The sequence below is a fragment of the Typopeltis vanoorti genome, chromosome 3, assembly GCF_054136105.1.
Source record: "Typopeltis vanoorti isolate ZY-2024b chromosome 3, IOZ_Tvanoo_1.0, whole genome shotgun sequence".
Lineage (NCBI taxonomy): Eukaryota > Metazoa > Arthropoda > Arachnida > Uropygi > Thelyphonidae > Typopeltis > Typopeltis vanoorti.
The window spans coordinates 138,139,410-138,153,663 of record NC_143551.1 but is presented as its reverse complement, the minus strand read 5'-3'; the positions used below and the strand labels follow the sequence as shown (position 1 = coordinate 138,153,663).

Genomic DNA, 14,254 nt, shown 5'->3' with positions numbered 1-14,254 from the left:
TCAATTTAAGCATGTGCACTACCGTTTTTTTTTAATTCAATTCCTTTTGTTGTTCGATAGTTGTACTGATGGATGTTTTATGATGCACAAGATGAAATATTTACACAAAAAAAATATTTACTGTGGCATGCACGTTATTCTATAGTTACTTTATTCAGTCTTGACCTTCGGAATACATTCACACATTGATGTTTTAAGTATCAATGTCAGTTCCCATGCAACATTTATGTTTCGTACTTAACATCTCATGCTATGCTAATAGCTGTAAGCTGTCTAAGCTTTTCATAATCACCAGCCCTGTAAATTCCACATATATCTTTCTTCGTATGGCTAGCTATAACTCAGTGATCACTACTTCATGATTCCTCTCACCAACTGGAGGAAAGTGTGAAACCCCATTCGCAATCACATCCTCTGATGAAATAATGAGATCTAAAACTCTGTCTTTGTGTACCCTCCTTTACATAATGCCTAAGATAGTTGTTTCTCAAAAACTCTAGAAATTCATTTCCTTATTTCCAAATTCTATCTCTTCATTCCAATCTATATTGCCATAATTAAAATCACCATTTCCTCGTTCACTAACACAAGTGGCTTATACATTTCTTCATCACCACCCTCCACATCCCCTACCCTATAGCAGCATCTAACTAAATATCTCTTCCTATCAACCTCCATCTCACACCATGTTGACTCAAAACTATTGCTACTATTTACATCTTGCATCTCCATTTCATGTGGTAATAATTTGCTTGCTATCATCAACAGCATTCCCCCACTCCCTTCTTGTCCTTTCTATTCTCACAGGAAAGCATCATACCTTTCCATTTCTATTCTCATCAGGATATCATTTTTATCCAACTATGTTTCACTTAGTCCAACAATTTTTGGTTGAGTAAACTCACTCAATGAAACCAGTTCATCTCCCTTATTTCTGATGCTCCTAGCATAGCATTTCACTTTTATGTCAATAACCAGTCTTGCCCATACCACTTGTAGATTGTGATTTCCCCATACCTAATCATTCTTAATTGCCTTTATCTTCACTTAACCTATCTATTTCTTCAGACTCAACTACAATGCCTATTAAGAGAAGAAAAATAGAAGAAAGGTAATCAGCAAACTCATGAGAAGTGTAAATCACAGGCAAGAAGAATGATTATTGCTTAACTCAAAGTAATCATTTCTATAGTAAACCTACCAGTACATGAATGCAATTCACCTTTTCCTTTCGTACAACCCCAGTGACATTTGGTCCTCAATTGTCCCAGCACTGTTGTAGGAGGAACACTAGACCGTCGGGCTGGTCTAACCGAAATGCGAGGAAACTCAGATAAGCGGCGAGATGCACGGCGGGACGGTGATGAAGTAAGCAGTTCTTCTGGACGGGGGACAGGTGGTGGTTCATCAGAGGAGCCAGGTTCACTGTTTCCACTAGCCAATTCATCATCTTCAGTACCATTCTGAAAAATAATCCATCTAAAATAAGCTATGACACATCGCAGATGAACTTTACAAAAAGAATCATTCATTTGGGTAGAAAGGCTTATGTGTTCGTCATACATGTTGATTAATCTTGATGGTATATATATGAACACAGGCTGATAAGTAAATAATTTATTGACTTATTGCTGACATTTTTCTGGTATTCTAACCAGCATCTTCAGAGCACAAAAAACAGTTTGTCACAGTGTGCGAGACATTTTTTTTTAAACATAGAAGGCACCTAATTAGGACTTTGGTCTTTGTGTTGTAGCTACAACTGTTCTAACTAGTCCCACTGTTACACCAGATTGTTGTTGTCTCACACACTGTGACAAACTTTTTTTTTTGTGCTCTGAAGATGCTGGTTAGAATACCAGTGAAGTATCGGCAATAAGGTAATAAATTAATTATTTAGTTATCAGCCTGTGTTCTAATATATACCATCAAGATTAATCGACAGAATCAATGATTGTTTTATAAATCTGTTCTACAGAAGAAAAATTCAAACTCTTTTATAATAATTTATTATACTCTCTATTACACTATTAAACCAGACATTACAGTACATAATGCTACATAAAGCATAAATTAATGATGTTTATTGAATCTCACTCAAAGGTTGTAAAACACATATACAGTAGTATGTTTACTACCATAGATGGGTTAGATCAGTGGTTTTTAACCTTTGCGAACTCACGGAACACTTCTGATTACAAGAAGAATTTGGGGAACACCAAAGCATTAGAGTCATAAAACTAACAATAAAAATATGCATGGACTTGCCTTTTATAAAAATGGAACTTATTTTAATGCAATACTTGAGCTTGTCAGCTTTTGCAGATTCAGTCTAATATGTGATATAGCTACCCTAATCTCTTTGTCTATATTATTAAGTCTTTCATGCTTTTTAGTTTTTATATTAGTTAATATTGAGAAACCGAGCTCACACAAATATGATGTTGAAATCTGTAATAAATTTTTCAGAGCTTTGTATTCGGCTTTGACAAATATCAAATTTCCTCAAGAGTTTAATAAATTTAGTTTAATTCTTTATCCAAGTGTGAGCAAACAAAGTTTGCACCTGAAAATATCTTCAGGACTAAATATGGTGTTGTACTACCTTATTGGGGTAGTACAACACTGGGTAACTCATAGCAAAGGTGGACCAAGCTAACAGCATCCTATCCCAGTATCTCCCATAATGCAAAACACATCTCCTTGCAGATATGTATAATGTTATGCATTAAGGGATTGGCCACTATCCAGACTAGTTTCGACCTTTATTGAGGTCTCTTCAGTGGGAGCCAGGCCCAGAGGTGGAGATACCAGGCAGAAGCAATAGAGAGGTCATCTTTACCTATAGGAGTTGCCAAAAGGTGTGCCACTTTTTTTTTTTATTTTTTTTAATTTATTAAATTACTCTGGATTTAGAGAAAGATGTCGAAAGTTAATTTTTCACTTGGTTAGACTATAATAAATTTAGTTTAATCCTTTATCCAAGTGTGAACAAACAAAGTTTGCGCCTGAAAATATCTTCAGGACTGAATATGGTGGTAGTACAAGACCGTATTCAGTCCTGAAGATATTTTCAAGCGCAAACTTTGTTTGTTCACACTTGGATAAAGGATTAAACTAAATTTATTATAGTCTAACCAAGTGAAAAATAAACTTTCCTCAAGAGTTATTTCAGAGAATTTCATTTTTAGAGTATGGTACGATATGTTGTCAAGGTAACTAATTGTTGTTCTTCTTGTAAGCAAAATTCACAACTCTATGTATTAATTACACACAGAACTGTGTCATATGACTTCTTTCACTGGTGGAACACTTTTAACCAGTTCATGGAACACAAGTGTTGTGGGGAACACTGGTTAAGAACCACTGGGTTAGATGATCTGGAATTCTGCTCTACAGACCAAACACTGAACTTTTTTTCAAGCCATTGCAAGGGCCATGATCTCACATACATCATCTAAAAACAGTCATGAACATCAATAGCCACAGTGAGATTCAAACCAGCAGCCCATGCAGCTAGGCCATCATACTTAGTTTGCAAACAGGTATTGGTTACACCTATTTAAGTATTTAACTCTGTGCTAGATATCAAAATTTTTTTTATCATATTCATCCCCTGAGGGTACATATATACAAAGTTTACTCATTATCAACTTCCTATTGACAATTTTCCTCCATATTAATCTGTTATCCTTTCAGGATTCCATTATCATCAGATTTTATAATCTAGTCTTCTAAAGCACTTCTTACTGTACCATATTTACTTGAATTAATTTGCCATTGTCTATATCTCGCACCCCTGATTTTACTTTAGGAAAAAATAAATTAAAGTTTCGCATATTCCTCACACATGAAAAAAAAAGTTTAAACAGCAATGCACAATCATGCACTCAATTACTGCAGATGGAAGAAAGTTGTTTTGCCATTTCAGTTCCTAAGTGTCCACTGAAACTATCCCACATGAGAAGAGCCAGACATCGAAATAAGGCCCCTGGTTGCTTGTCACAAACTGTTCTATCCAATCTTTGAACCATTGAAGTGTCCATCTATCCTTTTCTTGAACTCTTACATGAATTCCAGGAGGAAATTTCCCCTTTGGTATTGTTTTCCTTTTGAATATTATGTAAGGAGAAAACTTTCTTCCATCTGCAGTAATTGCAAGCATGATTGTGCATTGCTGTTTAAACTTTTTTTCGTGTGTGAAAAGGTGTAGACAGGGTATAAGACCGACAGGAATAATGTGGCCATTATTCCTGTTCGTCTTATACCTTGTCTACAGTCCTTAGATGTATTGGTCAACAAGCCATTCAAGAGCTACGCACAAAAATTCTACACAGAGTGGATGACAGCTGACAGCTATGACCTAACTCAGGCAGAGAAGATTATCATTAGAACTGTTGTGCAACTGGATTTTAAGAACTTGGGACATGATTTCGCTAGAAATAATTGACAAGAATTTTTTTAAAAACCAGCATCTCCAATGTCCTGGATGTGAGTGAAGATGATGCTATTTGGGTAGATGACCTTGACAATGCCCATGAGAAAACTGCTCTAGAGACAGGAAATAGCAAATAGGAGATTCTTGGTAAGTCATACCCATTTGCAGTTTGTTTTTTTTAAATCATGCAATCTTATGATTCTGAAATGATAAAAAAGCAAGCAAGAATGAAACTGTGTTTTTTATTATTATTATTCAGGCCTCCATGGAGTCAAAAGACTCATCGTGGGAGGTCCTTTCTTATAAACACAAGTCTATCACGACTCATCGAGGGAGGTCCATCCTAGGAAACAAAAAAGTCTGTCATACCACTCCTTAAATGCATTGACTGTTCTTGCTCTCACCACTCCATCAGGCAATGCATTCCATGATTCAACCACCCTCCATGCAAAGAAACCACTCCTCACCCTCTTTCTTACAGTTTCCTTTTGTAACTTCCAGGGATGGCCTCTTGTCATGTCTCCTTCCTGCTGTTCAACCAAACGAAAGAACTCCCCAGTGTCAACCCTGTAACCACCTCTCAACAGTTTAAAAGTCTCAATCATATCACCCCTCCTTCTATCCACCAAACTCTGCAGTCCACACGCCCTCAGCTGATCCTCATAACTAACATTGTACAGTCCTGAAACTCTTTTTTATCCGCCTTTGTACCCTTTGCACAGTTAATTTATCCCTTTCAAATCCTGGGGACCAGAACTGAGAACAATAGTCTCAGTGTGGTCTGATCAGAATCTACAACAGAATGATAACCATTTTATCTCTGCAGGTCAGTGTCCTGCAGAGATAAATTGTTATTGCAGCAATCCTCTGCATTACCTTCACTACCTTTGCAATAAGTCCCATAAATTTCAGGTTTCTATCAATCATCAAACACAGATCTCTTGTCTTTCCTACTTCCTCCAGTTTAACTCCTCCCATAGAGTATGCAGCGTCCCATTGACGTGTCCCAAACCCCAAGACCTTACATTTTGTTGCATTAAACTGACACCCCCCATTCATTTGCCCATCTGTCTAGTTTATTCAAATTCTCTTGCAGGGCTACCACATCTGCACTATTACTAATAACCCTACCCAGCTTCACATCATCCGAAAACAACCGAATATCCCCTTGCAATCCACGGACAATGTCATTGATATAAAGGTTAAACAGTATAGGACCCAGTACTGAGCCCTGTGGAACCCCACTTGTAACCTTCTGCCTCTTTGATATTGCTCCACCATACACAACTCTCTGTTATCTATCGGACAGCCAATCCTGAATCCAATTGACCAATCTGACATCCAGACCCACGTGATGCAACTCTAATATCAGCTTATCATGTGGCACCCTGTCAGATGCCTTTGCTAAGTCTAGGAAAATGGCAGTATATGTGTTTCCCTCATCTAATGCTCTTGTAACTTTATCATAAAAGGCTAGCATATTGCTAAAACAAGAGTGCCCCTTCACAAATCCATGTTGACTCTCACTGATAACATTACCCTCATCTGCCCAATGCTGTATATGATCCCTCACTACTTTCTCCAAGATCTTACTAACTACTGATGACACACAAACTGACCTATAATTAGACACTTCCCGTCTGCTACTACCCTTATGCAATGGCACTATCTTACCCTCCTTCCATTCCATGGGCACCTTTCCCGCAGCCAGACTTTCACTGAAAAGACAGATCAAGGGCACTGTCAGTTCCTTAGCACATTCTCTCAAAACTCATGGTGAAATACCATCCAGTCCCACAGCTTTACTAACATCCAGAGTACTCAGTATGTGGAACACACTCTCCTCCTGTACCCCAAACCTGCTCTATCCCTCTAGTATTCAAATTGACTCCTCCAGGATGAAATACTCCAATAAAGTGTTCATTGAACAATTCCACTATGTCCTCTGCATCAGTCACTCTATTCCCATTTTTGTCCCACATTGTCATTCTTCCACAGTCATTTCTCCTCCTACTGGCCACATAGCTAAAAAATTCCTTAGGATTTTCCTTGGATCTAAGGGCCAATCTTTTCTCATATTCCAGTTTCGCCTTCCTTACCATACTAGTCACTCTTCTGGCCTGTGTCTTATATTATTTAATGAATCCTCTTCACCTGTCTCCTTATATCTCTTCCATGGCCTCGTTTTCACATGTAGCTCCTGTTTAATATTGTTTGTCATCCAACTTTACTCCAAATTGTGTCCTCTTGTTCACTCGTGGAATACAGCTTGCCATTGCTGCTAACAAATATTCCTTCACAATTTTCCAAGCACTAATGATATCCCAGCCTTCCAATTCCTCCCTCCATGAAACTTCCTGAAGTTGACGTCTAAGACTATTATAATCACCTGCATTATAATTCCACATAAGTTCCTGTCTCTTTGATACTCCTGCATGTCTATTCATTTTCCAAGTCAAAACCATATGGTCACTCTCTCCAACTGGTGGGAGAGATGTCAACTCAGTTATTATCAGCTCTTCTGATGCTATAACTAAATCCCAAACTCTTGAACCTCTTGTTCCCTCTGTTACATGTTGCCTAAGACATTTGTCCCTCAAGAATTCTAGAAATTCCATTCACTCATTGCTACATGCATCTTCCTTTCCCCAACCTATACTGCTGTAGTTAAAATCTCCCATAACAATCGTTCTTCTTGCACTTGCCAAGCTCAACATCTCCTGGTCCCCACTCTCTGTGCTCCTTGGTCTGTAGCAACACCCCCACTAAATGTCCTGTCTTTCCCACCTCCATCTCACACCATATGCTTTCAAAATCATTTGTGTCACAGCCTTCCAAAGCTCCACTCGTAGAGGACATAACATAGGTCGTCACTTATCATAAGCAATACTCCACCACCATGCTTTCCCTTCCTATCCTGCCGAAAAATGCTGTACCCAGCAACTTCTATTCCTGTTATTATATCCTCTTCTGTCCACCACGTCTCTGTGATCCCAATAAACTTTGGGGAGGCTGATGCTATCAGTGCCACCAATTCCTCTCCCTTATTCCGAATACTCCAGCATTGGTATAAAGCATAAAAATGCCATTGTTTCTATACCCAGCATTATCCCCTTAGACTCCACTGGGCTCAGCGTTACCTGATGTCGTGCCCCTTCTCCCAAATACCCATTCCCACAAGAGGCCACCCCTGCTACCATCCACACTGGGACACACGGACTCATTCAGAACAGCAATCTCTCCAGATGCCTACGTCCTTCCTCATTCAAATGCAGGCAGTCTCTCACATACAATTTCTTTCTGCTCTCAAAAGCACTCCATGCATCCACATATTCGAATCCTCTCTTCTGACGCATTCTTGCTATTATGCCATTCAATATCACCGCTCTTCTGCTCAGCTCGACTTTATCATACCTAGGCAACACACACACAATCTTTCCTCTGTTTCTTCTTTCGTACAGCCTCAAGCAAGAATCTCATATCTCTCGCTGCCCTATTTACACCACCACTCAAGTCATTTGTTCCCACCATCAACAATCATCTCATTTACCCTTTCACCTCTTAAAAGTAATTTAATTTAGTTTTAATTTAATTACAGAAGCATCGTCATTAAAGATTCAATACTGGCAATCATGTAAATAGCATTGATAATTAAAATTTAAATGCATTCATTTTATAAATAATGTGAGCAATTATAATGAATACTGACGATTTAATTATAAATCGTCAATTTAGTTTTTTCCGGTAAAACCTTTCCGAAAATCCACACATATATCTCGAGCCATGATTTTTTAAACTTTAATTTTGTGAAAAAAAAAAGGACGAGTTATATTTGAGTAAATACATCATCTAACTAAATCTTGGACGTCTGGATATTTTTCCTGCAATCATGTCAAAAAAGACTTGTTTTGCTAATCTTTCTCTTCTATTCTGTTTAAGTGACCACATCACTTGATATTTTTGGCATTTTTAATATGGTATTGCCATTGATACCATCTGTTCATTCTCTCTTAATCTTTCTCAGAATTCTCACATCTGTCACCTCCAGTCTTTGATCAAGTGTGATTAGCCTCTATATACAAGTAGCCCAGTTGTGAAGTAACTTCACAAACTTTGTTTGCTTACACTTGGATAAAGGATAAAACCAAGAATAGAACTTCTTGGCATCTTTAATTCATAGTATAACCAAGTGGAAAAACTTTCAACATCTTTCTAATCCAGAGTATTTTAGTAATAAGGTGTGACACCTTTTGACTACTTGTATATGGAAAGGACATTACTTCAACCTTGGTGTCACTTCTGGGCCTGGCTTCCACTGGTGAGACCTCAATAAAGGACGAAACACATCATAATGCATAGCATTATACATGTTTGCAAGGATGTGTTGCATTATGGGATAGTAACACAATTGATGTGAAGTCATTAGCCTCTATATACAAGTGGCCCAGTCATGAAGTTACTTCACACACAAACTTTGTTTACTTACACTTGGATAAAGGATGAAACCAAGAATATAATTCTTTGGTTAAGTATTTTACTTCTCTTACGTAGTAGTTATAGTAGATCATAAGTAGTTAAGCGGTTTGAATACCATCTTGTATACAGCTAGTTTGGTTTTGACAACTGTTTGGACAGTTAAGTATATAGTTGCTAAAAAGTAAGATGCAATGAACATGAAATCAGAAACTGGCTTTTAGGACTGTACTAGAATATTATTTAGTACCTAGATAGAGGTCTGTGCAATTAGCCTAGTGGCTGTGTGCTTCTCAACCATATTCCTGGGGAAGGAGTGTCCTAGGTTCAATTCCCGTCAGTGACGTGAGGAGCTGTAGGATCTTCCTTAGCCATAGCCAAGTTAGCTGGTCTTGGACGTGGACAGTAGGGTTTTCAACCAGTTTATCCTGGGGTTTTTCATCCTGCAAAGCAGGAAAACCAGCCTTGAGAACTCATCATTACAGACCAGGGCATAAGGCTGACCACCTTATCCTGTGAATGGTTTCAGTCCATGATTAACAAACCCTCGACATCGCAAAGTAAAAGAGGGGAAAAGGAAGATGAGATGAGACCTAGATGGAATCCCAGGAGGCTACTTAATGCTATAAATGTTCATCCACACTCCTTCCTCCCAGTAAACATTTGTTAATTATTATTATTATCAAGCAACACCTCCAAGGAGTCCAATATGTTAACATGTTATTAACACATCTCCAGCTGATTTATCTGTTTTGTGGAAGGGAAATAGAGAATAAACCAATTCTGAGAGGGAAGAAAAAAAAAATCTGTTATGCCTGTATTATGGCTAAGTAACTCAACTTTTACTGAAAAGTCCTTATAAAAATTCTTCCCAGTATAACAAGAATTTTGGGCCTGAGTCCTTCCTAATCAAAGGATTTACCACACCATCTTTCAGAAGCCAAGATGTGGTGTACAACTTTTCCTAAAGTAATCATTGATAATATTTTAACAGTAGAATTGCATTACCTATTCTCACATTTTTCCAACCCCTTAATAAAAGATAAGATAAATCATCCATATAATGCTCCTAAATCTCTTACACTGCTAAAGATTTAAAATCAGCAGTTAAGATGAGGTCAGAAGATGCCATTTTTACATTCCTGTCTAACATGTAGTTAACACATTATATATACGTGTTTCAGTGGGAGCCAGACCTAGTCACCTCTGGGTCTCACTTCCACTGAAGAGACCTCAATAAAGGTCAAAACCAGTCTGGGTAGTGATCTTTCCCATAATGCATAGCATTATACATGTCTGCAAGGAGATGTGCTTTGCATTATAGGATACTAAGGCAAGTGATGTGAAGTCATACCACCTTTACCACAGGTTGCCCCAGGACTGAAAATACTTCAGGTTGAAACTTTGTTTGCTTACACTTGGAAAAAGGATTAAACCTAGTATATAATTTCTCGGTATCTTTAATTTATAGCATAACCAAGTGAAAAAACTTCCAACAACATTAAATGTGTTACACAACCCAAGATTGTTTTTCCATCTAGAAAGGAAAAGAGTAATTTCAGATTCATTTTTATCCTTGAAATATAGTTTAAAGTAATCCATCCTCCAATGAAAAGAAGGATTTGCAAACTATTCAAACTAAGCAGTCATGATCCCCTTCTAAATTCACTTTAGCAGAATGGAGGCTCGTTAGCTTGAAATACCATCTATGGCAAAGGTGCTATCAAACCAACCTTAGTAATTTAATATGGTCTTTGTCAAAAAGAATGAGGAGAATGCTGTTATGACATTCAACTCCTAAGTGCTGTTACACATACACTCACAAATAGAAATCACTAGAAGTATACTAAGTGACTTAATTTTTTTGCAAGCACTACCATAAATGCTTCAAGCTTTTCATACCTATTACAGTATCTTAAACACAATTGGTTTCATCATAAAATACAACAAATTCACTCTTATGACAGTGCTCTTTGCATCACATTCAAGATTATGTTTATAATGTATTCTAGAAGATGGGCTACTGCTCAATATTTTTCTGCTTTTTTTTTTTAATTACTTTTAAAATTGTTATTCAAAAATGTATAGAAACAACTTAACTAATACCATATGATTCAACATATTTGATCTGTTCTAAAGCAAGTTTCATGACCCTTACACTGCATAAACACAAGTTTAAACATATCTATACTAACAGCTCCTTCTCTGAAGAATAGCGAGGATTATTTGAATAGTTAATCTACACAGTATTTTTCACTCAGTTTGTAAATTATTTTCTTGTTTAACACACAAGCCTTCTATGATTATTTTTCATGTTCAAAATTTTGGAATATGAGTGAGAGGTATAGGGGTGCTAGAAGAGGAGAGAATGGAAAAAGTAGAAGAGAGGGAATGAGAGAGAGGTATGGGAATGCTAGAAGACGAGAGGATGGAAACAGTAGGGGAGACGGAATGAGAGAGGGATATGGAAGTGCTAGAAGTGGAGAAAATGGAAACAGTAGGAGAGAGGGAATGAGAGAAATGTATGGGAGTGCTAGAAGAGGAGAGAATGGAAACAGTAGGAGAGAGGGAATGGTAAGAGGTATAATGTATGGCGACTCAATGATCCGTGGTGTTCAAGATAGGATGCGTGAGGAGTGTTTGCCAGGAAGAACAATAGAAACGGTGGCTATGGCAATTAAGAGAGGTGAAAGGGTGGATGAGATGATTGTGATGGTAGGAACAAATGATTTGAGTGGTAATGTAAGTCGGGCAGCGAGAGATATGAGATTTTTGCTCGAGGCTGTATGGAAGAAGACAGAGAGGAAAAATAGTGTGCGTGTTGCCTAGGTATGATAATGATGAGCTGAGCAGAAAAGCGGTGATATTGAATGGCATAATAGTGAGAATGTGTGACAAGAGAGGAGTGGTATATGTGGATGCTTGGAGTGCATTTGAGGAAAGAGAGGAATTGTATGCGAGAGACCGCTTACATTTGAATGAGGAAGGACGTAGGCATCTGGAGAGATTGCTGTTCTGAACGAGTCAGTATGTCCCAGGGAGGATGATAGCAGGGCTGGCCTCTTGTGGGAATGGATACCTGGGAGAAGGGAGATTATGTCAGGTAACACTGAGCCCAGTGGGGTCTAGAAGGGATAATGCTGGATATAGAAACAATGGCATTTATATGCTTTATACTAATGCCAGGAGTATCCGGATTAAGGGAGAGGAATTGGCGGTGCAGATAGCATCAGCCTGGCCAAAAATTATTGGGATCACTGAGACGTGGTTGACAGAAGGGGATATAACAACAGGAATAGAAGTCGCCGGGTATAGCATTTTTCATCAGGATAGGAGGGGAAAGCATGGTGGTGGGGTATTGCTTATGATAAGTGATGACCTATGTCCTCTAAGAGTGGAGGCTTTGGAAGGAAGTGAGACAAATGATTTTGAGAGCGTATGGTGTGAGGTAGGGTAGGCAAGACAGGATATTTAGTGGGGTGTTGCCATAGACCCAGGAGCACAGGGGATGGGGACCAGGAGATGTTTAGACAGCTAAGTTTGACAAGTGCAAGAAGAATGACTGTTATGGGAGATTTTAACTACAGTAGTATAAATTGAGAGAGGAAGATGCATGTAGCAATAGGGAATGGAATTTCTAGAATTCTTGAGGGACAAATGTCTTAGGCAACATGTAACAGAGGGAACAAGAGGTTCAAGAGTTTTGGATTTAGTTATAGCATCAGAAGAGTTGTTAATAACTGAGTTGACATCTCTCCCACCAGTTGGAGAGAGTGACCATATGGTTTTGACTTAGAAAATGAATAGACATGCAGGAGTATCAAAGAGACGGGAACTTATGTGGAATTATAATGCAGGTGATTATAATAGTCTTAGACATCAACTTCGGGAAGTTTCATGGAGGGAGGAATTGGAAGGCCGGGATATCATTAGTGCATGGAAAATTGTGAAAGAATATTTGTTAGCAGCAATGGTAAGTTGTATACCACAAGTGAAGAAGAGGACACAATTTGGAGTAAAGTGGATGACAAACAATATTAAACAGGAATTACACGCAAAAAAAGAGGCTATGGAAGAGATATAAAGAGACAGGTGAAGAAAAGATGCATGAAGAATATAAGACGCAGGGCCAGAAGAGTGACTAGTGTGTGGTAAGGAAAGCGAAACTGGAATATGAGAAGAGATTGGCCCTAAGATCCAAAGAAAATCCTAGGGGATTTTTTAGCTATGTGGCCAGTAGGAGGAGAAATGACTGTGGAAGAATGATATTGTGGGATAAAAATGGGAATAGAGTGACTGATGGAGAGGACATAGTGGAATTGTTCAATGAACACTTTATTGGAGTATTTCATCCTAGAGGAGTCAGTCTTAATGCTAGAGGGATAGGGCTGGTTCGAGGTTTAGAGGTACAGGAGGAGAGTGTGTTTCAGATACTGAGTACTCTGGATGTCAGTAAAGCTTTGGGACTGGATGGTATTTCACCACAAGTTTTGAGAGAATGTGCTAGGGAACTGATAGTGTCTTTAACCTGGCTTTTCAATGAAAGTCTGGCTTCGGCAAAGGTGCCCAGGGAATGGAAAGAAGGTAAGATAGTGCCATTGCATAAGGGTGGTAACAGACTGGAAGTGTCTAATTATAGGCCAGTCTGTGTGTCATCAGTAGCTGTTAAGATCTTGGAAAAAGTAGTGAGGGATCGTATACAGCACTGCGCAGATGAGGGTAATGTTATCTGTGAGAGTCAACATGGATTTGTGAAAGGACGCTCTTGTTTTAACAATGTGCTAGCCTTTTATAATAAAGTTACAAGAACATTAGATGGCATATACTGCAATTTTCTTAGACTTAGCAAAGGCATTTGACAGGGTGCTACATGATAAGCTGATATTTAAGTTGCAGCACATGAGTCTGGATGTCAGATTGGTCAACTGGATTCAGGATTGGCTGTCTGATAGGTATCAGAGAGTTGTGTATGGTGGAGCAGTTTCAAGGAGGCAGAGGGTTACAAGTGGGCTCCCACAGGGCTCAGTACTAGGACCTATATTGTTTAACCTTTATATCAATGACATTGCAAGGGGATATTCAGTTGTTTGCAGATGATGCAAAGCTGGGAAGGATTATTAGTAATAGTGCAGATGTGGTAGCCCTGCAAGAGGATTTGAATAAGCTAGATAGATGGGCAAATGAATGGGGGTGTCAGTTTAATGCAGAAAATGTAAGGTCTTGAGGCTTGGGAAACATCGATGGAATGCTGCATACTCTATGGGAGGAGTTATACTGGAGGAAGTAGGGGGAGACAAGAGATCTGGGGTTGATGATTGATAGAAACCTGAAGTTTAGGTGACA

The 14,254-nt window shown here is 38.5% G+C and overlaps 1 protein-coding gene across 7 annotated transcripts in view; it reads right to left on the bottom strand.

The window, feature by feature from the left end:
• Positions 1-14,254, bottom strand: part of LOC150108596 (uncharacterized) — a 220,890-nt gene that overhangs the window by 41,836 nt on the left and 164,800 nt on the right. For 5 of the 7 annotated variants that reach the window (XM_090416039.1, XM_090416038.1, XM_090416045.1 and 2 more), the window contains one exon: positions 1,202-1,463. In XM_090416039.1, coding sequence (XP_090272165.1) covers positions 1,202-1,463 — 262 coding nt within the window. The remainder of the gene's footprint in view (positions 1-1,201; positions 1,464-14,254) is intronic. The other 2 variants (XM_090416041.1, XM_090416043.1) reach the window with 1 other exon arrangement.